Below are 24,086 nucleotides of genomic sequence, written 5' to 3'. Positions count from 1 at the left end.
GTATGGAGTGTCAGGGTGGCAGCTTCTTACTGCAACCGAGGAGCATTGTTCTGAATCCCTTCATCCACCATATGGGCACTGTATTAAATTTATAATAGTACATAAAAATAGCTTATTTCTCTCCTCTAGCTCCTTTTCTTCCCACATTACTCTTCCCTAAGCTCTAGTGCAGGGATGTCAAACGTAAGGCCCGAGGGCCAGATCCGGCCCCTTGAGAGCTCTTATCCAGCCCACGAGCCAGCTGCTGCCTCCCGCCCCCCACTCTCAATCTGGGTTGGCGAGGCATGGCCCAGCCCAACCAAATGACATTTATGTAATATTCGGCCCTCATAACAATTGAGTTTGATACCCCTGCTTAGTGGTTCTTTCTGATCAAATATCATAGACAGACCAGTGAACATTGAACACTCATCACAGAAGTCTTCTCTGGAGGAAAGCTGCATTCTTCTCAGTTTCAATAAGTAATGCTGGGATTTGTTCCTCATGAGTTATCCTAAATCAGGAAAATTAAAGCTCGCCTTTTGTTTTATCTGAAGTTTCTGACAGCATGCAATTAAATACCCATAAGAATTAAAATATCAAGTTTGCTTCTTCATTCTCTGGAGTAAATTGCAAGGGAACACTTTCCCCCACACCACATTTCTGTTGCTTGCTTATTTTCCTGTTCTGTGTACCTAATGCAAGCGTTGCAGATTGAAAGCCAGTGTGATGTAGTGGTTGGCATGCTGGACTAGGCCTGGGGAGGTCTGAGCTTAAATCCCCACTCTGCCATGAAGCTTACTTGGCACTTGGCATGAAGCTAAACTGGCACTTTCTCTTTAGCCCAATGTATCTCAAATGGTTCTAAGAATAAAATGGAGGAGAAGACAACCTTAGGTTCCTTGGAGGGAAGGTAGAATAAAAATATAATAAATTACTCTCCTAAAAGCCAGCATCTCAAAGGACTACATAACTGCAAGAATGCATGCAGCCATGACTTACCATGGCCGCCCGTTGTGGCCAGCTGAGAGGCAGGGGAGTGGGCGTTGCTTTCCTTGCCCCTGCCGCGTAGCTGGGCGTTCCTGCTGACCCTTATAACCTTGCAGCCTATCGCTGCGCTTGAGGCGGGCAGAGTAACAGCCGGTGTCGGGGATGGACGACACTGGTGTCGGGGATGGATGACAATAGACCCATCACCTATTTAAAGGCGGCATCACCCAGACACCAGCCTGTTCTGTGCCTGGGCCAAAGGATAGGAATATCCTAATATAGCATACTACATTTGTACTAACAAGAGAAATGTTACGTGCAAGATGAGAAACATAGTGAGTACTGTGAAAGGATGCAAATCATAATAAAAGTGAAACAGTGCTGAGCGATGAACTGAATTAAAAGGAGGTAATTATGTGACAATGTTCTTTCCTAAATAAGATCCTCACGGAATTTGCTACTAAATGCAGCAGCTGATGTGAAAGCGATTTTTAAGCTGTTGTATCATCATTGCTTTCTCTCTCTCTCTTGCTTACTCTTCCTACATATTGCTGGCTGAGTTTTTAAGACTTGCCCAGATCTTTATTTCATGTTCTTTCTTATTTAGGACACCTACTTTGTCTTGCAGATCTTTTTTTAAAAAAATCTCTCTCCTTTCCTCTTCTTTTTAAAAAACTTTGTATATATTTTTAACATTAATAAATTGTGGGAAATATTCTATTACACTCCGTACTATTGAGTGTGTTTTAAGATACAATTTAGAGCTAATATAAGATAGGTCAAATCCAAATATTAATGCTTTGGTCTAGTGTAGTCGAATTTAAGAGGTATTTACACATGACTATTTGTACCAGAATGGTAATCGGAATGCGCATCTGGGAAAACATTAGAATGCACAACACTCCATTGACAAGTAATTCTTTTGAAAGCTGTTTAGTGGAAGAGATGGCAGTCAGGTTCAAATGTAAATTCCAGTAGACACGTGATTTGTGCACGGGGTTATCATTGGACCATATGCGCGTGGATGTCTGCTTATATGTACATTGATTTCCTTGGCTGGATAAACAAACTGGCCATGGTTTTGCAATGTGAGTATACACAGCTCAGAAAGTGTACGGGACTCCAATTTTCCTTTATGACAGAGGAAATTCTGATCCTGTGCAATAGAAATGAGACAATGAATACGCGAGTCGCTCTTGCCAGACTCAGCTTTTACCAAATTGAAGTAAGGGACAAGGCAAGATAGAGGCAAATATAGTCTCTTGCATTCCTAAAATTATACAATATTATCTTGCTAAGTACAGCACTCAGTTTAGTGTGTTTGAATTATTAGTTCAGTGATGGATGTGCCAGATGCACTTGTCTAGGAGAGTGAACCATTAATGTATATTATTAATTCAGGTGCCAGGCACTGAATAAATTATACTTAATATGGCGTGTATTTTATGTAAGAAGGAGGTAAATTATCTTCAGTTTTAGCAAAGCAAACTAAGGGAAGGCTAATTAAGTCGCTATTGGTCTTTTAAGCATTACTCAGCTTTTCCATTCACTTTTAGTGGGACAGGGTCTCTGCTCATGATTAGTCTTCAGATTCAGTCTAAGTCCAGAACTGGGAGCCATGCACATAATAGCTCTCCAGAGTGAAAGGCATATTAAATAGAACATTTGGGTCGTCCTTCTTCTCACACTGTAATAGCGCCCAAATTTGTAGTGCCAACTCACAGTCCATCCTGTTAGAACTGTCATTGTTAGAACTGTCATTATAATAAGCTTCTCCAGATACAATGAGTTCTCCAAAGGAAGGTATTGTACAGATAATTTTGAATTTGGCTGCTGGTTCAACTGACAGAGTAGCCAAAGGAATAAGGATCCAAACTACATCTTATATTCAGATAGCAAAGTTGGCCAGATCTTTGGATACTTAAATCTGGTGACTGGAGCTGTGAATGGGCAAGACAGATCTTTCCACAAACTTGAAAAGGTCCCCGGGTTTGTGAAAAAATGTACTGAGGGTTTTTAAAAACCCAAAAATTATAAAAGGAGCACCTATAGCTTTTAGCCACGGATTCTCTCAGTGGTCATTGCTAGGCAAGTAGTAGTGAAGCCTTGGATTTAATGTACCAGTTCAGCATCCCATTTGTTTGCAAATTTCTTTAGTGATTGTAAAACAATAGCTTACTTGAATATTGAGAAACTGAAATGATATTTAGTCCATATGGTTTGGACATGGCTTTGTGTTTCAAGTTTGAATACTGGTTTCACTCCTATACCTTTTTTTAAATAGGGCTTTGTAGTCAGAAATTTACCAAACACTTATTTTCTAATACCCAAAATGCTCTGAATCTGAACTAAATTTTTTCCATCATTCATGAATGGTTGGAAACTTTCTGATTTGACAATTACTATGGAACTTTGCTGTCTGGTTTTGGTTTTCTAGTTAGTAACATCAAATATGTGTGTGGCAGAAAGACCAGGCACTTAAAACAATTTGCCAATTTTCCTGCTAAGCAGGATTTCCCAACTGCCCTTTCTGTGTACAGTACTTGGCAATTGGGTACTTGGAACCTTGGCAATTGGGTACTCTCCTTCATGGGTCCCTCATTTTCCCTGACACTCCATGGGAATTTGAGGGACCAGGCACCTCAGGGTCTGTCATGATTTTGTCCTCCATGGGGTCTATTACCATGATGTCCTCATCCTCTGATAAGTAATTATCAGGCCCAATTCTGACACCGTTTTCAATTATTCCTTTGGCATGGTATTGCCTTCTATTTAGAGATCCTTCCTTAAGATAAATGGAAGTTATCTAGACTTTTACAGCTTGTGGCCTCTAAACTTTCTAAGCAGCAGATCTCATGTGCCAAACATGTGGTTGACTGCTTAGCCTGCAGTCTTATGACAGCCATCTCCTTGAGATGTTACTCATGGTTAGATTCCACAGCCTTGCCTAATGAAACCCGCTCTAGAATTGAAGATAACCCATTTGATGGATCAAGTCTTTTTAGTACTAAAATAGATAAGATCCTGGAGTATATGAGGAAAAACAAATTTACCTTGAGAATCATTCCTTCTGTTCTACCACCTGAGATGGCATTAGGGGGCAATGGGAACAATGACTCCTTTTGAAAGTCTGGGACTGGGAATAGTTTCACCACTCACAGCCCATTCCTGACTCTAAAGGACGAAAGTCCTTAGGAGGCCAGGAAGGGACTGCGATGGTGTTTGTGCCCTCTGCACTGGCACCCATGCCACTTATGCTGTCCAGGGTGGCATGGACGCCAGCAGGGGGACCCAGATGCCATACTCCAGGCGCTGCTTCAGCAGTGTTGCCCAGGGACGCCGGCTGGGCCTTCCGCTGGCTTCCCACCAGCACAAAGCCCTGCACTGGCATCTGGGGCCAGTAGGCAGATTCCTGACCCCTTTCGCCCCAGGTACCCCAACTAAAAGGACAGTGTTGCTGCGCCAGCTTTAGAAAGCCTTTAAAAGGCTTTCTAAAGCCTTTCAGTGGCTGGGGAACAGCTTTGGAGGCACCGAGGCTGCGCCTCAGCCATGCCGTCCCTGGCCGCTGAAGGCTCGGTAATGGGCTGCCCGGACATCTGTGTCTTTTCTACTTGGCTTTCTAATCTGCCTTAGTCCTGCCCCCTCTGCTTAACTAAATAAAAGCTGTGTTATCCATATGTCCATTAAAAAACAAGAAGAACGTTACTAGCAAGGAAGAGGTTTCCCACTGTAAGTGTGGTTGTAAATTTTATGCGTTAGGTGTGTAATTATTTAGATTCTTTACAGTAGAGTTACTCCAGTCTAAACTCAAATGAAATCAATGGACTTAAATTGGAATAACGGCATTGGATTGCACAGCCAGATACTTTGCCTATGAGTGTTTGGCCCTGTTTTGATCAGAAAATACCAGGAAAAATTGAAATGAATTGGAAGTCTGCTGAGTAAAATTTTATAATAATATAATTATGTGAAAATGAAGAGGGTTCTTCAGTGTCTTCTAGCTGTGTTAGAAAGGCAGATTGATTCTACATAGCATCTCAAATGCAGTTTAGTTTGAGGTGATTTTAGTAATCAAATTAGGGTGAGATTTCTATGTGGATGTTGCACTATTTTAATGTGATTTATGTACTCCCAGGGAATGTTTTTAAAGTTTCCTTATCCACAGTACTAATTAGATGTGTAATTTAATGCCTTTAACTGATTTATCAACAGCTCAAGTTGTTTGTAATTTAGGATTTGGGAACATCTCGCCACGTACAGAAGGTGGAAAGATATTCTGCATCATCTATGCCTTACTAGGAATTCCTCTCTTTGGTTTTCTGCTGGCTGGAGTTGGAGATCAGCTAGGGACCATATTTGGGAAGGGAATTGCCAAAGTAGAAGACACATTTGTTGTGAGTATGATGCACAATTTCCTAAAACGTAAATAGTAGCTGTACCTTAGCAAATATGATTTTAAAGAACAGTAAATACATAATGAAATAATAGTAAAATGACCCTTATGTGATGGAAAGAGCATTAAAAGCTTCCTCACTTTTCAAATCAAACTGTGCACAGCAACAGCAACACACTGTTGATTGACTATTTGATTTTTGCATAATAACGTGTTGAGGGGAATGTTTGCCCTTGTCTTTAAGAGCTAATCTAAACAACGATTACCGACACTTAGTAATCACCATGATGGAATTTCTTGTTCCAAAATAGTTTTGGGGAAGAAGGCTATGTGAATTTAAGAAATGGCGAGTGGAGGGGACGTTTAATACTTTCTCTGTTTGTGGTTCTCAGCTCCAAATCACACATCCCATCCTACTTTCCTCCAGCAGAGGTCCATATTTGCACATGAAATCTGGAGAAGAGAAGTGGGGACAGGGAGAAGCTTCTCTACCCTACATTGTTTCTTCCTGAAGCCACTTTAAAAATGTTAATTGGGATACACATATTTGCATGTAACATTGACTTTGGTTCTAAAATACTTGTAAGACTTCTTGCAATCTTGATCAATGCAGCATCATAAAGGAAAATGAGGGAAAGGGGAAATTAAATCATTGTTATGATGGGCCAGTTCATCTCAGTTTGATTCAGAACTGAGTTGGCATTTAAAACAACATCCTAAAACACTTCAGGAAACAAACCAGCTAACAAGGTGTTTCCAGTTGTTTTTTGTTGGTTTGTAATTCTGTGAGTGTATGTTCTTTCCTGGGATACAAACATGTTCCCATAGTGCTGTTTTGGGTGTGTAATGAGGGACAGGGAAATACCTCATGGTGGCTAACCAGCTGGGGTTGAGTATTTTTCATTCAGCACCAAATCCCTTAGCAGAAGTACCCAGCCATGCTCTTGACTGGATGATGTAAGGATGATAAAGGTGAAAGTGATATGAAGAAATCCACCATGATCCAGGGGGAATTTTACGTAGATAGTACGAGGATGCATGTTCAGGTGGGCAAAATTAGAAACACTGCCATTTTTAGGGGACACCAGTTGCTCCTGATCTTGTTAGAATCTCCTGTTCTAAAACCAAACTCTAAATCTGTAAAAGGAAATTATCAGTTTACAAACTCTTTTGGTGGGACAAATCACTCTTCAGTTGGGGCAATATTCCTTTTTTGTTCATCCTGGCTACAGTCCAGTTTTGTGTATAAAAGCAATATAAAAATAAGAAAGAAGAAACAATTCTTCAAACTGGATACTTGTATTTGGAAAACTAAAGTAAAGGAATCTTCAGATAACTGCTTTGCTGTTACACCATTATTCCCTGAAGAAAATAGAGTGTAGATATAATCTGCAGTGTACCACCAGTGTTTCCCACAGTAGTTGTAATGTACAGAGTGATCCTAAGGAAACTGAAATCTAATTAATTACCTAGTATACATTATATTTCATTTCAAATCAATGACATTTCCCTAAAAACTATATTAACATTTCTGTGAAATTCTTTGTGCATGCACTGGCTTTGGTAGCAATTTTACTATAAATATCACATTGTTTATCATTATCCTGGGAAATAAATTTCTGGAAGGCAAAACACGTAGAAGCCAAAGGAGACTAATTTATAAGAAGGCTAGAAATAACAAAATTAAGTGTATATATTTTGCATCATTTTAAGTTACGTGCATTGTGGTTTTTCTATTGTTGACTCAAAAATTCTTCTTAAGGGAATGATATGTGCCTGTTATGAGCTGGTTCATTGCTAATTCAGACCACTGTGTACCTCATATCAAAGCCCCTGTATGATACTAGCCTCATACTGTGAAGTAGTTATTCTTGATCGCTAGGGTTGCCAACCTCTAGGTGGTGGCTAGAGATCTCCCGCTATTACAACTGATCTCCAGTCACTAGAGATCCGTTCCCCTGGGGAAAATGGTCACTTTGGTAATTGGACTCGATGGCATTGAAGTCCCTCCCCTCTCCAATCCCCACCCTCCTCAGGCTCTGAATGGGCTTAGAAGGGTGTAACTGCTTAGGATGGCACTGTGCAAATGCTTCTGCAGACTTCCTTGGGACAGGGTAATTTCCATGGTTGCACTGCAGGTTTGTAATCAATTTCCCAGAAAGGTACACCACGTATAATTATTTTTTTTAAAAAAATCATTAGTCTTTTAAAATGGGTTTCAGCCATTCTTTTGTCTTCTTATTCTTCTTTTTTCACTGTGGTATCTGTTATACAATTTTTAAACTTTTTAACATTGCCTTGAGAATTTATAGCAAAACAGTGCAATATGTTTTACTAATAGTGAATTATTATTTCTTTCTCCCCCTCCTCCTGTTTATTCTTTCCCCCTTAGAAATGGAATGTGAGTCAGACAAAGATTCGCATCATATCAACAATAATATTCATACTGTTTGGTTGTGTGCTGTTTGTTGCTCTCCCTGCAGTCACATTCAAGCGGATAGAAGGCTGGAATACACTAGATGCAATTTATTTTGTAGTTATTACTTTAACAACCATTGGATTTGGTGACTATGTAGCAGGTGAGATCAAATTCTTCTATTTGCTTTAAAAAAAATTTTTACAGTTGTGCATAATAATAATACAGGATTTAAATTAGTTTAGGCTACTGTTGTAACTTGTAAGGGAAGAATCATTCCAATACACCTTAAGTCACTTTCATCAGCCTTGTACGTTTAAAAAGTTCCCCATGAGAAGTAGAATGATAGTTCTGAAACTAAGCATTTGTTTCTTCGATTTCTGTTTATTATTCAAAACAGAGGAATCTATGGCCATTTCACATATTATGCATTAAGAGATGTGTACCCCCATCATGTTTGAAACAGATATACAACAAATACACTAGGGCAGCCAATCTCCAGGTAGAGCCTGGAGATCTTTCAGAGTTACATATGATCTCCAGATTATACAGTTCAGTTCCCCTGGAGAAAATAGCTGCTTTGGAGGATGGTCTGTATGGCATTATACCCTCTGAAGTCACTCCCCTCCCCAAACCCAAGCCTTTCGAGGCTCCACTCCCAAATTTCTAGGAATTTTCCAGTATGGAGTTGGCAACCCTACACACTGTAGAGCCATGGCTCCTGCTATGAAATAGTCAAGTGCTACTGCTTTAAATCTGAGAATGTATAGGCACTCTAGTCTTTTTCTTCCTACTTGGTTCTTTGCTACTTGATAAATGCTCACTTTATTCCTCTTCTCTCCCCATATCAGTCAGTTCTCTCACTTATGTCAACCTGTTCCAAGGTTACCACCACATTTTTTTTCCTGGAAAGCATAGTTGTAGGGGAAAGACCCCAGAACAACAAGAAGAAACTACTGCAGTATGGGCACACTGGAATGGTCAGAGTAGGATCCAAAGCTATGACCCTTGATTTTAGATTTCTTGCATTACAATTTAATACAAGGAAGTGATCATGCAAGCCATATCAGGCCACTTTAGAGAACAGAATATGTTGTTTTCATATATACATATACACCTGACTATGAAAATATATGCCCTGACCTGGATGGCCCAGGCTAAACTGATCTCGTCAGATCTCAGAAGCTAAGCAGAGTCAGCCCTGGTTAGTATTTGGATGGGAGACCACCAAGGAAGTCCAGGGTTGCTATACAGAGGAAGGCACTGGCAAACCACCTCTGTAGTCTCTTGCCTTGAAAATCCCATAAGGGGTTGCCATAAGTCAGCTGCGACTTGACGGCACTTTACACACACACATGAAAATATATATTGTTATGAATTGTGAAAATGGCCTCATCAATGTCATTCTTTTCTACCCAAACCATACATGTAGAAGATGATCCCTTTATCTCTTTCCATGGAGATAGGTTATGCCAAAAATAATGAATTACACTGGCATATAGGGTAGGGGTGTGCAAAAAAATATATCCTTTTTTTCCAGATTTGAGTATATTGGATGCAAAAAATACCACTATTCCCAAATTCCATTACCAAAAAGGTGTTTGGATTCGGGTCCGTTCCCCCCTCCCCCCTCCCCAGGAATCTGATTTTTTCAGGTCCATTATTCCCTATGGGGAAACTTTCCAGGTAGCTGGGGTGGGGATTGTTTTTGAAGGTTCATGAACCAAAATTGCAGCAATGCTGCTGGTACCTGTCCTTTAAATAACCCACAAATTTCAAAGAGATTGGACCAAGGGGTCCAATTCTATGTTACATTAATTCTGTGTTATCCGAACCTGTACAGAGCAAATCAGCTCAGAATGTGTGTGAAATGAATAAACTAAAGCTCAGTTTAAACTGTGTTTTGTGCAGCAAACTCTGACTAGTATGGCATATATAGATAATAAATCCCATTTTTTGTTCAAACCAGCTGTCTGCTTCTTACCTCCTCTCTTGCTAGGGGCATTGCTACTCAATCATCTCTGGTATATGCGTTCAGACATCACAACAAACCAGAATTAGTGGAAACAAGTTAACAAACCAGCTATAGGCCCTAGAACAAAATCTCAGGTTTGTGTTGAACCACAATCCAACTGTCTGGATTCAGTCATCACAAATAACCAGGATTTGATCAAACCATAGTTTCATAAACCCCTGTATATTATAATATCTGAATACAGCCTTAGTCTAGTCAAAAATACACAACCAGAGTTTTAAAATGATTGTTACCATATATATTGGCATATTTTCTCTTGTAGACATTGATGTTCTTTTTTACTGCTACTCTTTTGTGTTGCCTTTAATTGATGGCTTATAAAAAATTAAGCCATCAATCAGGTATCTTCCAACATTGAAACATTTCATCCATCATTATCAACGTGCTTTGAAAAAAATTAACTGTCTGAAAGGACTGAGTAGGAGGCTTGAAGAATCCTTACAGAGATAAAAGTGTCAGAAGAATTTACACATAGAGAGTTAAATGACATAGCAATGGAGAGGCTTGTACTTTTATTAGAAATGCGAGTAGGATCTATGAGAATCTTTTTTGAAATAACAATGGAATAGGCGGAGAAGGTGGGAGGAAAGTATTGATAGCGCCTGTTTTAATTGTGCAAATATATTTGTTCAATTTTAAAAGGAACACTTCCACTTATATGGTGATCAGTTTCTTGTTAATGGAAGCAACATAAGGGAGAAATTTTTGCTGATCCCCCCTCCTGTGGAAGACCTCTCTAAGGAGAAGTATTTTAGAGAGCATTCAGGACTGCTGCTGGAGGGAAGAATCAGTGAAAATCTCCCTCCCTCTTGTGATTGCACAAATCTGAGTGGGATTCAATGCATAGGCGATCATGAAAACTTATCTAAAGTATCTGTATTCTTTGGCTTTGATCTGGCAAAGTCCTTATGGGATGGGGCTATGACTCAGTAGTTGAGCACCTGCTTTGAGTACTAGGTTCATTTCCTGGTAGAAGGTGATGTGAAAAGCCTTTGCCTGAGATTCTGGAAAGCTTCTGCCAGTCAGAGTGGAAAATGCTGACCTTGATCAACCAGAGGTCTGCATTCAGCACAAGACAATTTCATGTTTATGTGTTTGCAGGTGATGTTGAGACCATGTATTTCCACTGTGATGTTGCTGAACAAGCTATCTTTTGCTGTACTAGACAGCCAAAAAAGAGACCATATAGTGACGAAGTCATTGTGGTGCTGTAAAAAACCTTAGTGCTGCACTTATCATTTGACAAATGAGGTGAGAGAAGCAATTGAGAACTAGCTTGTATCTTCTTTTGAAGAATTAGGGTACAGTAGTAATAGATTTTCTTCCACAGTTTGAAAGGAATGCATTCCCCAAAAAATAAATTGCTTTGTGAAGGTCGAAAGTTAGAGAGCTTTTTTGTTTAGGTTGTGCCATCTTTTGCTTGAATTGTGGTGTAGTTGTTAAGAGTGGTGGACTCTAATCTGGAGAACCTGGTTTGATTCCCTACTCCTCCACGTGACTGGCAGACTCTAATCTGGTGAACTGGGTCTGTTTCCTTACTCCTTGGGCTAGTGACCTTGGACTAGTGACAGTTTTCTCTGAACTCTCTCAGCCTCACCTACCTCACAAGGTGTCTGTTGTGGGGAGATCTACTGTGCTTGAAATGCATTGTAGTGGGGCACTTGAAGCTTTTTATAGCTTCATCCCATATGAGATCTGGTTTGGTTCCAAAGCAGCATTTCCTCAGCCTCTAGAACTGCTATTGACTTTCCAGATGCTAGAGACAAGTATTGTGAGGTTCTTCCTCCATCCCCTTTCTCTAGTTGTAGGGTTACCTTTCACAGAGCATATTGCTTGTACCTTCGTATAGATTTATTTTCATTTTCATTTCATTTTGGTGTTTCAAATATGGCATGATTATCATTATCCCAACATTTCAAGAGTATTCATCCAGTTTTGGGAATCTGTTTGGGGTAATTTTTTTCAGATTTTGGAATTTCAGGTATTTGAAGTCCAGGTGTATCACCACTGTTTTCAAAGGGTGGTAGTCCTGGTATTCAGGCTCGACATCAGGTCTACTGCCATTGTTTTCAGAGGGCAATAGACACAGTCTAAAAACTCCAGGTCTATCACCCATTGACAACAGTGGAACTTTAAAGTTGGCTCAGGTGGGGCACACTCCATCTTTCTCCCTTGCCACTTCTGCAGCCTGCACAGGAGAGCAGGAGCCTACAGCCAAGTTGGCTGCTGCTGAGTTGCCAGTCCTGCAGTGGCCTTTTATAGTTCTACTGTTGTCACCAGAGGCCAGGTCTCCCCCCCCCCCAGTAAAAACAATGGAGGTAGATCTGGCCTCTAAATGTTGACTCCAGGTCTACTGTCCATTAGACTCAACAAGGGTAGATGTGGCCTCTAGATGTTAGGTCTACCATCTGTTGAAAAAAAATTGGAAGATTTGATGTCTGGAGGCCAGGTCTACTCTGTTGAGTCCAATGGAAGGTAGATCTGTTATCTGGACTTAGTGGCCAGATCTACCCCGCTCTGTTTTCAGAGGGGAGTAGGTCTGTTGTCCATTGACAATAGTGGATTTTTAAAGTTCAAAGGTCCATGGCAGCATCAGCACCATGGCCCAGTTACAACTCTCTCTCTCTTTCTCCCTCATTCTCTTGCTGCCTGAGATGGAGAATAGGAGCCTACAATCAGGTTGGCTGCTGCTGCTGGGCTCCAGTAAGTCCAACCAACCAGAAACACTCCTAAAATTTCAGGAAATAAATGTTCATAAAACCCAAAATTCCATGACTGTTTGGGGTTGCTTTGGGTATTCCTGACCTGAAATGAAACAGGAAATTTCAGGTATCATTTCTGTTTGGGGATACAGAATGCATACCCTTAATATCAGGTAGCATTGCAGGCCAGGAAATATAGAGGCTACTGTTAATCTTGTTGCCCCTGGACATTAGGCAGCATGGCATGCAGGTGGGCATACTAATAACCAAACAAAACAGAGAAGAAACAATCACACATCAGTGATTCAGAGCAGGCCTGGCACATATTCCTGCTAAATGTGATATGCAGTGGCAATTTGTACCATGTGTTGTACTCTTAATCCTTACTGGCAACTGGCTGCCTGGACTTGCAACAGCAGAATTATGGTGGACTCTGTGGTCATGACACATGATGTAAAGTCTCCCAACACCTTCTTCACATAAAGGCAGTCTGTTAACCAAGCATTCATCCCCTACGTGAATATGTTCCCTCACAGTTTATGGAGTTCTCCCTGCCTCCCTACAACACTAGTGAGGATTGTTGTCTTTGGCTCCAAAGGGCCTGTAGGAATAATGGAGGAAAGAGACTGGATGGAGCCTCATTGTCAACTTCTTCATCACTTCATCTTCCTCAAGACATGATGTGTCCAAACCCAGGTCCAAACTTCCCTCCTCCTCATACCCCAAATCCACCTGTAGATGAATGCTTTCTACAGATGCTAAAGCTGGCTGCTATAGAGTGGACAGTGTATGCTGAACAATTTTATCCCACTTTTCTGTCAATCACGGCACCCCCACCTTCTTTTGACATCCCTGCTACTTACACCAATAACATCAACAGTTGAAACAGATGGAGAGAATGAAGGGTGTCTCTTGGTGTGTTGGGTCCTGCCAAGCCATCAGGGCTACTGTTCACCCAATGTGTTGGGACAATGTCTTTCCTTTTTGCACTATATTGTTTTCCTTATAGATCAAAGAGTGATGAGCATTTCAGCCATAAATGTATTATTTGTTTACTAAATTGCATCCCACCTTTCCATTGGCATGCTCAAACTGGCTGACAAAATCAAAGTTGTACTAAGAAATTACCGCATTTTTCGCTCCATAAGATGCACTTTTTTCCTCCTCAAAAGTGAGGGGAAATGTCTGTGCGTCTTATGGAGCGAATGTGCGCACAGAGCCAGCTGGGCGCGCTGGAATGATGTGAGCTGGCTCTGTGCGCCCCGTTCCAGCACGCCCAGCCGGCTCTGTGCGCCCCGCCCGCCTCCCAGCTGGCTGTCGGGGCGGGGAAAGCCGTCTCGCGTTGTTCCAGCGCTCCCAGCTGGCTTTCCCCGCCCCGACGGCCAGCTGGGGGGCATCTTATGGTCCCGACGCGCACGCGCCCGGCCGGCTCTGTGCGGCCCCGCCCGCCTCCCAGCTGGCTGTCGGGGTGGGGAACGCCGGCTCACGCCGTCCCGACGGCCACGCGCCCAGCCGGCATTTGCTCCATAAGACAAGTTTTTAGAGGAGGAAAAGAAGGTTTTTTTCTTGTTTTCCTCCTCTAAAAACTAGGTGCGTCTTATGGAGTGGTGTGTCCTATGGAGTGAAAAATATGGTACATTGAATTAGTACGAAGTAGAAATCTGAAATCTGGCTCTTCCATCTGCAGCTGGAAATTGAGTCAGCTTGCCAAAAAGAGATGCCTAATGAATTAATGGAAGTAATCAAGTCCTTGATTCCCTCCATGTATTCTAGCAGCTGATGTTATCAATGTCAACAGCAGGGATGGCAAATGGAAGGGGGCTTTGGCTCCTCCCTCTGCTACAGTGTAGATATCCAAAAAAGCAAATAATTTGCTTCCAAATGCCCCCTTCCTGCAAGCCTCTGTAGCTGCTGTGTACGTTTTCTTGCAATACCAAACACCATCCTATGACTGCTGTATAATACTACCTCCCTTCCTTAGGTTACCAAAGGCAAACTTTTATGTCTGCTCTGCCATTCTGTCCTTTTTGGCATGTCAAATCAAGTCACTGCCTACTCTGCTGTCTACCTGCCTGCCTTTCTTGTGGTGCCAAATGCCTTCCAGCTTCTGTGAATTAAAATTTTAATTGCCACTAAAATTGGAGTTTTCCTCCTATTTGTCTGAAATTCGGCAGGGAAGGTCCCTTAGGTGAGAGGTATAGTTGTGGAAAATTCCTTCACAATTGAATGGAAAATAAAACAATTTCAGAACGCTAAACTATATGTGTTTCCCATTGAAACAGATTATATTTATCATTCATGAAATAAATACAATATTTGAAAAATTTAAAAATGGAAGGAAACAAAAATGAAAATAACCACCCACACTAGCATCCACCCAGGAATCAGAGTGCCCTGGTCAATGCCAAGATTCTTAACATTGTTAAGTAATCTTTTTAAACAATGTGTAGTATTTAGTATGAGAATGCATTTTGTTCATCATTTGAGAACTTGCCACAAATGAGCCTCTTTCTGTGTCTCTGTCTTAAAGGTCCTCTTCATTGGTTATGTTCAGTATAGTGGTGTTGATGCCAGCCGACTGCAGACCACAGCAGTGGCCTAAGAATGTTAAGAGGAAGACTTAAACAATTTCACTAATGTACTAGAGTCAATGAAATTGCTTAGCCTGTAATTGAAAGCAGTGTTAAATACTCATGACAGGTTTAGCCTTGCATAACCTCAAAGAGAGGGGAACACTAAGTGCTGTAGTTATTGCAGTCGACTTGGTCTACCACTAGGTGACATTACTTAACTTAGAGAATATGGAAGTATGCACAAATAGACACCAATGAAAAGTACACACAGACCAAAAAAATATGAAGGAGAGAGACCTTAGATGTTTTTAGCACCCAAAGTCAAATATTCAAATGGTGCTCACTCTTTCCTGTGAACTGGAAAAAGTGGTCTCATCCTTCATGTGCCTTGAATAGTTGCCAAAATATCATCAGCTTTTGGTAGAATCCTTAATTTGTCCTCCCCAACCCAGAAATGAATCCTGATCCCCAGAGCCCAAAGCGCTGCTGGAGCGCCCTCTTATACCACTTACCTGCAACCTTTTGATCTCACTGTTCACTTTCTGCTATTACTAAATTAATGTTGTTGCCTGACCTTATCTTTTATAGCATTAGGACCTGTATCTTTTGCCTTCAACCTAAATATTCTGGGACTGAGTACCTTGTAGTGCAATCCTAAAAACACTTCCCTGGGGGTAAGCCCCATTTAATAGACCTTTGTAGGATTCTGAGTAGACTTAATTAGGATGGCATGGTTAGTTGTTTGAGTTCATGTATAGTTCTCTGACGTCTGTGCTGTGTATAAGTAAAGGAGAAGGGAAAACCAATGAGCATAATCTATTGCATCTATTGTGAGAGATTTAATCATGTGTTTAACTTTCTCATTGAAATCAATGGGGCTGCCAAATTCTTAACTTGGAATAGATTGTGCCTTTTTTGTTTTCTATTGCATTTTTTCCTAACTTGTGTTGAAGTGTTGGAAGTTTGTCCCGCAAAGACCAACAAATTCATTTGTCAAGGAATAGTAAACGATGTAACATTTAAAAAGTTAATAAGTACAGTATTTACTCCAGTGCAAGACTAAGCATTTTTTTTTACAAGTGTGCCATTAAAAAAAAGGGGGGGATCTTATATTTGCATACAAGTTACAGTTATGTCTACTAAAATTTGGGGGGGGTATGACTTTTTGGGGGAGGTCATTCAGGGTGGCCTTCCTTTTGAGTAAATACAGTAACTAAACAGAAATGAAGAAGAATGATTGATGTATAGGTACGAAAGCATAGATTTATATAAACTTCACTTAAGTGTTTTTAAAATCTTTATTTTCTAGGGGGAGGTGATATTGAATATTTAGATTTCTACAAACCAGTAGTGTGGTTCTGGATCCTTGTGGGCCTTGCTTATTTTGCTGCTGTCCTGAGCATGATTGGTGATTGGCTAAGAGTTCTATCCAAAAAGACCAAGGAAGAGGTAAGGAATTCTTGCAGAATTTACATTAGCACAGACATCTTTCACTTAAAAGTTATTTTACCTTTCATTTTCACCAATAGTGTGTTTGCTTTAGCATTTTTATTATATTTACGTTTTTGTTCAGACAATGTTGCAAGAGTGTAGTGCAAAATTGCAAAAATGCATTACTCTTGTAACTGCTTAACAGAATTATATGCAGCTCCCTCTCTACAATATGAAGAACATGCCATCGAGTCACGAACCAACTCGTGGTGAACCCATCCCTGGGTCGTTCCAGGCAAATGATGAGCAGAGGTGGTTTGCCATTGCCTTCTTCTGCATAGCAACCCAGTCTTCCTTGGTGGTCTCCCATTCAAGTACTACTAAGGGCTGACACTGTTTAGCCTGGGCTAAGCTGGGCTATTTGGGCTGCTTCTCTCTACTAACACAATATGAAATTGTTCAAGCCAAATAACAATTCATTAATACATTCACACAAAATTCTACCAGTTCTACAGTTGTTTGGGGCTTCTTTAATAGGTTTATAATTTTCATGGGATTTTTTTTCCTTTCAGTTTTTTGTATCCTAAAATTTATAACCAGTTCTGTCAGAGAGAGCTAGCAGTGGCTACAGTTATCCCTCAATTACATTTCCCTTTCCAAGTTTCACCAATGAAATTTCTTCAGTGGAACAACAGAAATTCCTATGTGACAATGAAGGTAGCAAGGAATTTTGGGATTCTGGAAGCTATAATTGAAAAACAGTAATTACTTATAGCAGGATGCAACAGTTGGATTGATTTACAACAGAACTTCACTTTCCCCCACATGAGATTTACTGTTCCTTTAACCCAAGTGTTGCTCACTGCAGAGCTCAGAACTATGAGCAAGTGGAGCTAAAGGAATAACCACTAAAAGCACTTAATTGCTTTTTAGCTATCTCTGCTTTTACTGATTTGTTACAGGTGACAATGCTTCACCAGAAGATGTACATGACAGCTTAAAGGAACAATTGAGGGAAAGTAATATGGGTAGCCATTTTCCCCCAACAGGGTTAAAAAGCAATTTGGTGGCTTTTTTTTGGTGAAAAAACAGAGGGCCAAAGGGTTAAACTTGCTCCTGGGGAAGGGGCTGTGGCTCAGTGGTATATGCAGAAGATCCAGGGCTCAATCTCTAGTATCTTCAGTTAATAAGGTAGTAGGTGATGTGAGACCCTGAATAAGTGCTGCCAGTCAGATTAGACCCATGTTGGCGAACCTATGGCACGCGTGCCCACTCAGGCACGCGTAGCCCTCTCTGCCAGCACTTGCGGCTCGCTGCAGTTGCTTGAACGGCAGTAACGTCTGCCCCCTCCCGAGCCTCCCATCCAACACTGCAAAATGCCTCCCGGGTCCTCTGGGCCCCTCCCTCTGTTTCTCAGCTGAGCTGCGGCCACAGCTCAGCTGTTCCTCGCCCCTGCCTCTCTCAGCTGGAGTGTGCGCGGCCGGCCAGGCGGGTGGGAGAGCGGAGAACAGAAGCCAAGCGCCCACACTCGCCATTGCCGGCGACTTCTCCAGCACCTTCTGGGCCTGTGCGGGCGGAGGGGCATGGCTGGTGGGTGGGCGTGAAGGAGGTGCCCTCTGCCCCACCCTGCTCGCTGCTCACAAGCCTGCCGCCACAGCCTCGCCCCGCTGCCCCATCCCCACCTCGGGGCAGGCAGACCGGGTGGGAGATCGCCCCCCGGGCAGGGGGCTTAGGGGCCTGGGCAAGCCAGGCAGGAAGGCAGAGAGGGGCGCTGAGCTAGGCTGGGCTCCTTCCCTCTGCGCCAGACGGGCCTCCTTTCTGCCGGAGCTCCACTCTGAAAGGGGTGGGTGGAGGCAGTGGCGGTGAGGCCCAGCCGGGCGGGGGATCCTCCTCCTTCTGCTGCTGCTCACCCCGGGCATGTGGGAGGCGGCGGGGCCCAGCCCCGTCCACAAGCGAAGGGCCCGGCAGCAGGGCTGGTGGCTGACGAGCTGTGGGGTGGGAAGTCAGGTGGAGGCTCCGGAGCGCGGAGGCTTTGGGGCGCCTCCTTCCCCTCCCTCGCTGGCGGCGGGCCCGTCTGGGCAGAGGCAGCTGTCAGTGGGGCAGGACGCCGAGCCTCCGCGGGAAGGGAAGGGTCTCCTGGCGCCCCGTGTGCTGTGGGCTGTACTGCACGCCCCCTTCTCTTCTGCGAGCTGAGGGAGGAGGCGGGGGGGGCATGTGTGTGTGTGTGTGTGTGTGTGTGTGAGAGAGAGAGAGAGAGAGAGAGAAAAGCAAGAAGGCTTTTCTGTCTGTGGCCATTCATGCATGGGAGGTTTTGCCTTGGATTTGCCACTCTGTAGATGCACATTTTCCCCATCCAAATTCTCAAAACTCATCAGTAAGTACCCATGCAGAGTTTTGAGAATCCGGATGGGAAAAATGTACATCTGGAGAGCGGCAAATCCAAGGCAAAACCTCCCATGCATAAATGGGACCAGGCAAGTAGGTGATGGGAAAGACCTCTGCCTGAGACCCTGGAGAGCCGCTGCCGATCTGAGTAGTAGACAATACTGACCTTGATGGGTCTGGTTCAGTAGAAGGCAGCTTTATGTGTTCATGTGGCTTCATGAAATTTTGGGGAAGTTGTTTGTACCATTGAAAGCTCTGTTATTGTGTTTTTCTTTTAAGGCAAAAAATGTTAACGTATGAGTTGTTTTTTCTAAACTAAAACCTCAGTATTCAGGTTAAATTGCTGCATTGGCACTCGGCAATAAATAAGTGGGTTTTGGGTTGCAGTTCGGGCACTCGGTCTCTAAAAGGTTCGCCATTACTGGATTAGACCATACTGATTTTGATGGACCAATGATCTGATTCAGTACAAGGCAGCTTCATGTGTTCATGCTATTCTCCCGCTTGAGAAAGCAAGCCCAAGAAGCATATTTATAAGAGCTGTGTGAATTTGGACCCTTTAAAATAGAACCAGAGAAATGTTCCATTAAGTATAGTGTGTATTCCACTTAATAAAGTGTTGGAAAGTTGGTATAGACATTTGAATTGGAAGAATTATGCTCACACAAGGATTATTTCTTCACCACACTGCCAAAGTTAATATTAGAGATTAGCCCAGTCTCATTGGATGTGCATATAATTCAGATGGTTGACAATTTTTTAACAGTCATATTCCTAAAATTCAGTGTGACTTCAGAGTGGATCATTTTAAGACTGTATCTAAAAGTGGCAGCATCTTCTCAGTTTTTTGGCTTTGAAGTAGTGTGGTGCAAGTTGTAAATAAAGAAAAACAATGGTTTTGTTATATTTTGTAACCCAGTTGTGTAAATGTAATAAAGAAAACAACCCACTGATCCCTGAGATGTCAACAGATTAAAATGTCCATGGGGCATATTAGAGATTTATGAAAATCCTTGTTTCATAATAAATGTCATAATCTGTATTTGGGCCCACATTTACACCATTAATCCATCTTGAGAAGGATCCTCACCTATTCTCATTCAGAGGCATGTGTATTCATTTGCAGGCATATATATGCTCATTTCACTCTTCATGTTTTTTTTACAGTGACAGTGGCTATAAATTATTTTAATTAAAATGTCATTGGGTGTTAACAAACAGCTTGTTTTCTTGGGAGAGAGAAAAGGAAATACTTTCTTAGTCTACAGATTATATGAAGAGATGTTGCTTTTCAACATAAATTCCTCAGGTAGTGTTCACCCCTGCCCTTAGCTGAATTAATCTCTAAATAAATGTGTATTTGTATCTTTTTTTTCATCGAAGGTACCAATTGTATGTTTTGGCAGATGTATTTGTGTCAGTAATCATGAACATATCTTCTATTTCTAGTAGCATTATCTAGCTAGGAAGTTATATATGAGTGCCCTAAATATTTTGTATTCATTTATTCCCATGAAAATCTGGTATCCAGTTAATAATGGAACATTAACCTGAAATTTTTTGTCCTTGTAAACATTTTAAGGAGTATTGCAAAATTTAGGGGAAAGTCATGTTAATCTAAGCCTCGTTTTTAGCATATTCTTAGGGGTACTAAACTCTTGATTGTCCCATGTCATTGGGATGAATCTTCCTGAAGGTTCCTTTCTACAAACAACTGCATGGAAATGAATGGGAATCACTTAGCTGTTGCCAAGAAATGCATAAGAATGTTTAGTTGGCTGTCCCATTAGGATGGTACTCAATCTGTCCATCCTTCCTCATCCCCCACCACTTCATGTAGGGCTTTATGGTTTGCAACATGGCGGCAGTGATCATGGGGAGTGTGTCACTTGATGAGGCCATCCTTACCCCCTGCAAGAACATGCCTATACAAACACTGGATAATCTACCAGTCCATTCCCAGTATGAAATCTGGCTTGGTGCCACCCTCTCTGCACCATGGGCGGGCTGGGAATTGCCTTCCCTGTCATTGTGCTGGCCTGGCCCAGGTGGGGGTGGCCATTGGCCCACCAGCAGAAGTCCCAATAGTCAAAATGACCTATCTGCCCCAGCAGTAATCAAGATAAGAGCTGTTGAACTCCAGCTCTGTGTTCCTGGCAGCTTCTGTCAATGCAGGGAGACTCACAACATGATGGTGATGATCTATCCTCAGGCAGATTTCAGAGACTGCAGGATATAAATCTTTTAAATGAATGTTGTAAACAGTTCTAGCCACTTTGTCCAGAATGGAGATCTGTTGCCAGTGTTGTTTTTAGTGAATTTAATGTCAGTTTATCCTGTGCTCTAGCCCCTAAAAAATAAATGTAAGTACCTTCAGGGTTTGAATTAATCCTGTATTATACACTCCGTGTGTGGGACTTGACAGGCACTGTTTGCACAAAATGGCACTGGGCCTAGTTTGTTCAACTGACTGTTGTGCTTTTGCATAATTGTCTTTGTCACATCTGTAACCTAAACAAATGTATTCATTGTTACTACAGCAATCCAAAACACATTGTCACTGTTCATGTTCGCTTGACTAAAGGAGGATCTTGTTACATAACAGTCTTCCTCTGTGATTTGTTCTTTTTGTCTTTTTACTTCTGCTTAAATGTACTCGAAGAATCATGGCTGACTTTCTGCTTGTAATGATATCTACTTCCTGTTGTTCTAACTGGATCACAATGGTCTCCTTTAATCAAGGGCATCAATGTGCTCAATAATATATTGGTTTATTTATTTGGAAAATTTACATGCTGCTTCTCCAGAGATCTGCTTTAGGTGGTTTACAAGTAAAACAAAAACATTGGGCACCTCACAAAGCTATGAAAATAGTGATATTTTTAAATATGTAGTTATACGACCATGTTTTGTTTGATGTTGAAAGATGGCATTTTCTTTCTTAAGCAGAATTGTTTCTGCGTTGTCAGCATTTAGCCACCACCTGTGTTACTCTTCTTGGTATAATTTGCAGGCTGAGCTGGTGATTAGCTCTCCATATAAGAAACCACGAATACCCCTTTCCTCCATGAATATGTCTACTCCCCTCTTAAAGCCTTCCAAGTTGGCAGCCATCACCACATCCTGGGGCAGGGAGTTCCACAATTTAACTATGCGTTGTGTGAAAAAATACTTCCTTTTATCTGTTTTTTTAATCTATAGCCTTATAACAACATTGTATCTGTTTTTTTATCTGTAGCCTTATAACAACATTGTATGGTAGACTAGTCCTATTATGCCCAATATTACAGTTGAGTGACTGAGGGTAAGAGATAATTTTCTTGTATCCTTTTCAGTGGATTTTGTCTTGTAGTCTCAGGAAAATCCTAAATTCAGATAAACACATCTTCCTCTGTGATAAGACCACAGAAGGGAGTACAGCATCCAAGGCCCACTGCTGATCTTACCCAGATAAAAATCCATCTGAATTAGGCCTTCAATCAAATGATACACAGGGAGTTCAGTGTATGAAGCTCCAAAGTATTTTTTATCAGGAGCAGTATGATTACCCTCAGGGTAAATGCATGGGGTTGGAAAATTGAATGGAAGGGGAATGCCTCACCCCTTCCCAATCCGAATCAGTACCATGTGCCTGCTCTATTTATATATTTTTTAAAAAACCTCTTGGGAGCTTTGTACATGCAACTTGAAGCATCACATCTGGTTTAGCCCTCAATTCCAGTCCTCCACCTGTAACACAGGAATATTCATTATTGCATTCCCAGGTGCTTTTTAAAAGAACTTTGTGAATGTTTATTTTATTTTAATTGTGTTGCTTGGGCATGTGATCATGTTTTGAAAGCTTCCATGGGCTAAACAAAGAAGTAAAACTAAATAAATTTTACATGCTAAAAGCAACTGTAGCAATGTTTAATTATAGTTATTATCCATGAACTGTTTACTATAATAGTCTGTAAATTGAGGGCTGTTTTGTCACTTCTTTGCATCCATAAAGGAAGCAAAACATTGGTAGTCTTTTGAAGATAGTCACATCTCATATGCAAATAGAATGAAAATATTTATTTCCACTTTAAAGTATTGTTGAAGGCTTTCACGGTCAGAGTTCATTGGTTCTCGTAGGTTATCCGGGCTGTGTAACAGTGGTCTTGGTATTTTCTTTCCTGACGTTTCGCCAGCAGCATCTTCAGAGGAGTAACACTGAAGGACAGTGTCTCTCAGTGTCAAGTGTGTAGGAAGAGTAATATATAGTCAAAAAGGGGTTGGGTTTGAGATGAATCATTGTCCTGCAAAAAGTAACAAAGGTAATGTGCTAACCATTGTCCTGTAAGTATCAAGATAATGTGCTAATGAGGGTGTGGTATGTTTATATGGAACCATTTATTTCCACTGTTGGTCCACACCTCCAATTTCCCCCTTGCTCTTTGTTGTCTCTTGTATGATGAATTTTAGATTGCAAGCTTCTTGGGGCAGGGACATTTCTTCTTGCACTCCATAAAGCACCATGCATGTTGATAATTAACACCAAATTAACAGCATAGCTGCAAGGGACTCTCCTTGCATGAACCCCGAAGTTTGGTAAAGTTTAGGTCAGGGGGTCCAATTTTATAGGGTCCCAAAGGGGTTGACCCCCTCATAGAAAAGCATTGTAAAGTTTACCATGCTTTTCTGTGGAGGAGGGGGCCACCCCTTCGGGACCCCATAAAATTGGACCTCCTGACCCAGTCTTCACCAAACTTGGGGGTTCATGCTAGGAGAGTCCCTTGAAGCTGCCCTGAAAAATTGGAATCTCCAAAAATGTCTCCCCCAGAGATAATTTTTAAAAATTCCCACCGGGAAAAGCCTGGGGAAAGCCAAAACCGAAAAAAGCTATTCAGCTGATTTGGCGATCCACTATTCAGCTTCGGCTTTATTCCCAGTTTTAATATTCGGGTTAAATTAAACCCGAAAGAAGCCGAAAAGGCCTTTTTTCAGGTTTATTTTCAGTTCGGGTTTATCCATATGCAACGCCCTACAATACAAGTTCCTCGGTGGGGGGTATCCTCCCTCAATGTAAAAAACAACAACACCTTTTCAGATTTTTCTGCAATCTGGAGGGTCCACCAAGTTTGTTGAAACATATTTCTTTCTATATGGCCTAGATATCCAGCTTAAAGTATCTGCAGATGGGGCAATATTGAGAATT

The 24,086-nt window shown here is 41.6% G+C and overlaps 1 protein-coding gene across 2 annotated transcripts in view; it reads left to right on the top strand.

Annotated features, from left to right (window-relative positions):
* The window catches only part of KCNK2 (potassium two pore domain channel subfamily K member 2), a 74,824-nt gene that overhangs the window by 38,703 nt on the left and 12,035 nt on the right, over positions 1-24,086 (top strand). The window contains exons 4-6 of one of the 2 annotated variants that reach the window (XM_056853221.1): positions 5,203-5,363; positions 7,755-7,941; positions 16,398-16,537. In XM_056853221.1, coding sequence (XP_056709199.1) covers positions 5,203-5,363; positions 7,755-7,941; positions 16,398-16,537 — 488 coding nt within the window. Of the gene's footprint in view, positions 1-5,181; positions 5,364-7,754; positions 7,942-16,397; positions 16,538-24,086 lie in introns of both variants that reach the window. The other variant, XM_056853220.1, reaches the window with a different exon arrangement.

This window comes from Euleptes europaea, chromosome 7 (assembly GCF_029931775.1).
Source record: "Euleptes europaea isolate rEulEur1 chromosome 7, rEulEur1.hap1, whole genome shotgun sequence".
Lineage (NCBI taxonomy): Eukaryota > Metazoa > Chordata > Lepidosauria > Squamata > Sphaerodactylidae > Euleptes > Euleptes europaea.
Note: the sequence above shows the minus strand (reverse complement) of the source record. Positions and strands in the feature narration are given on the sequence as shown.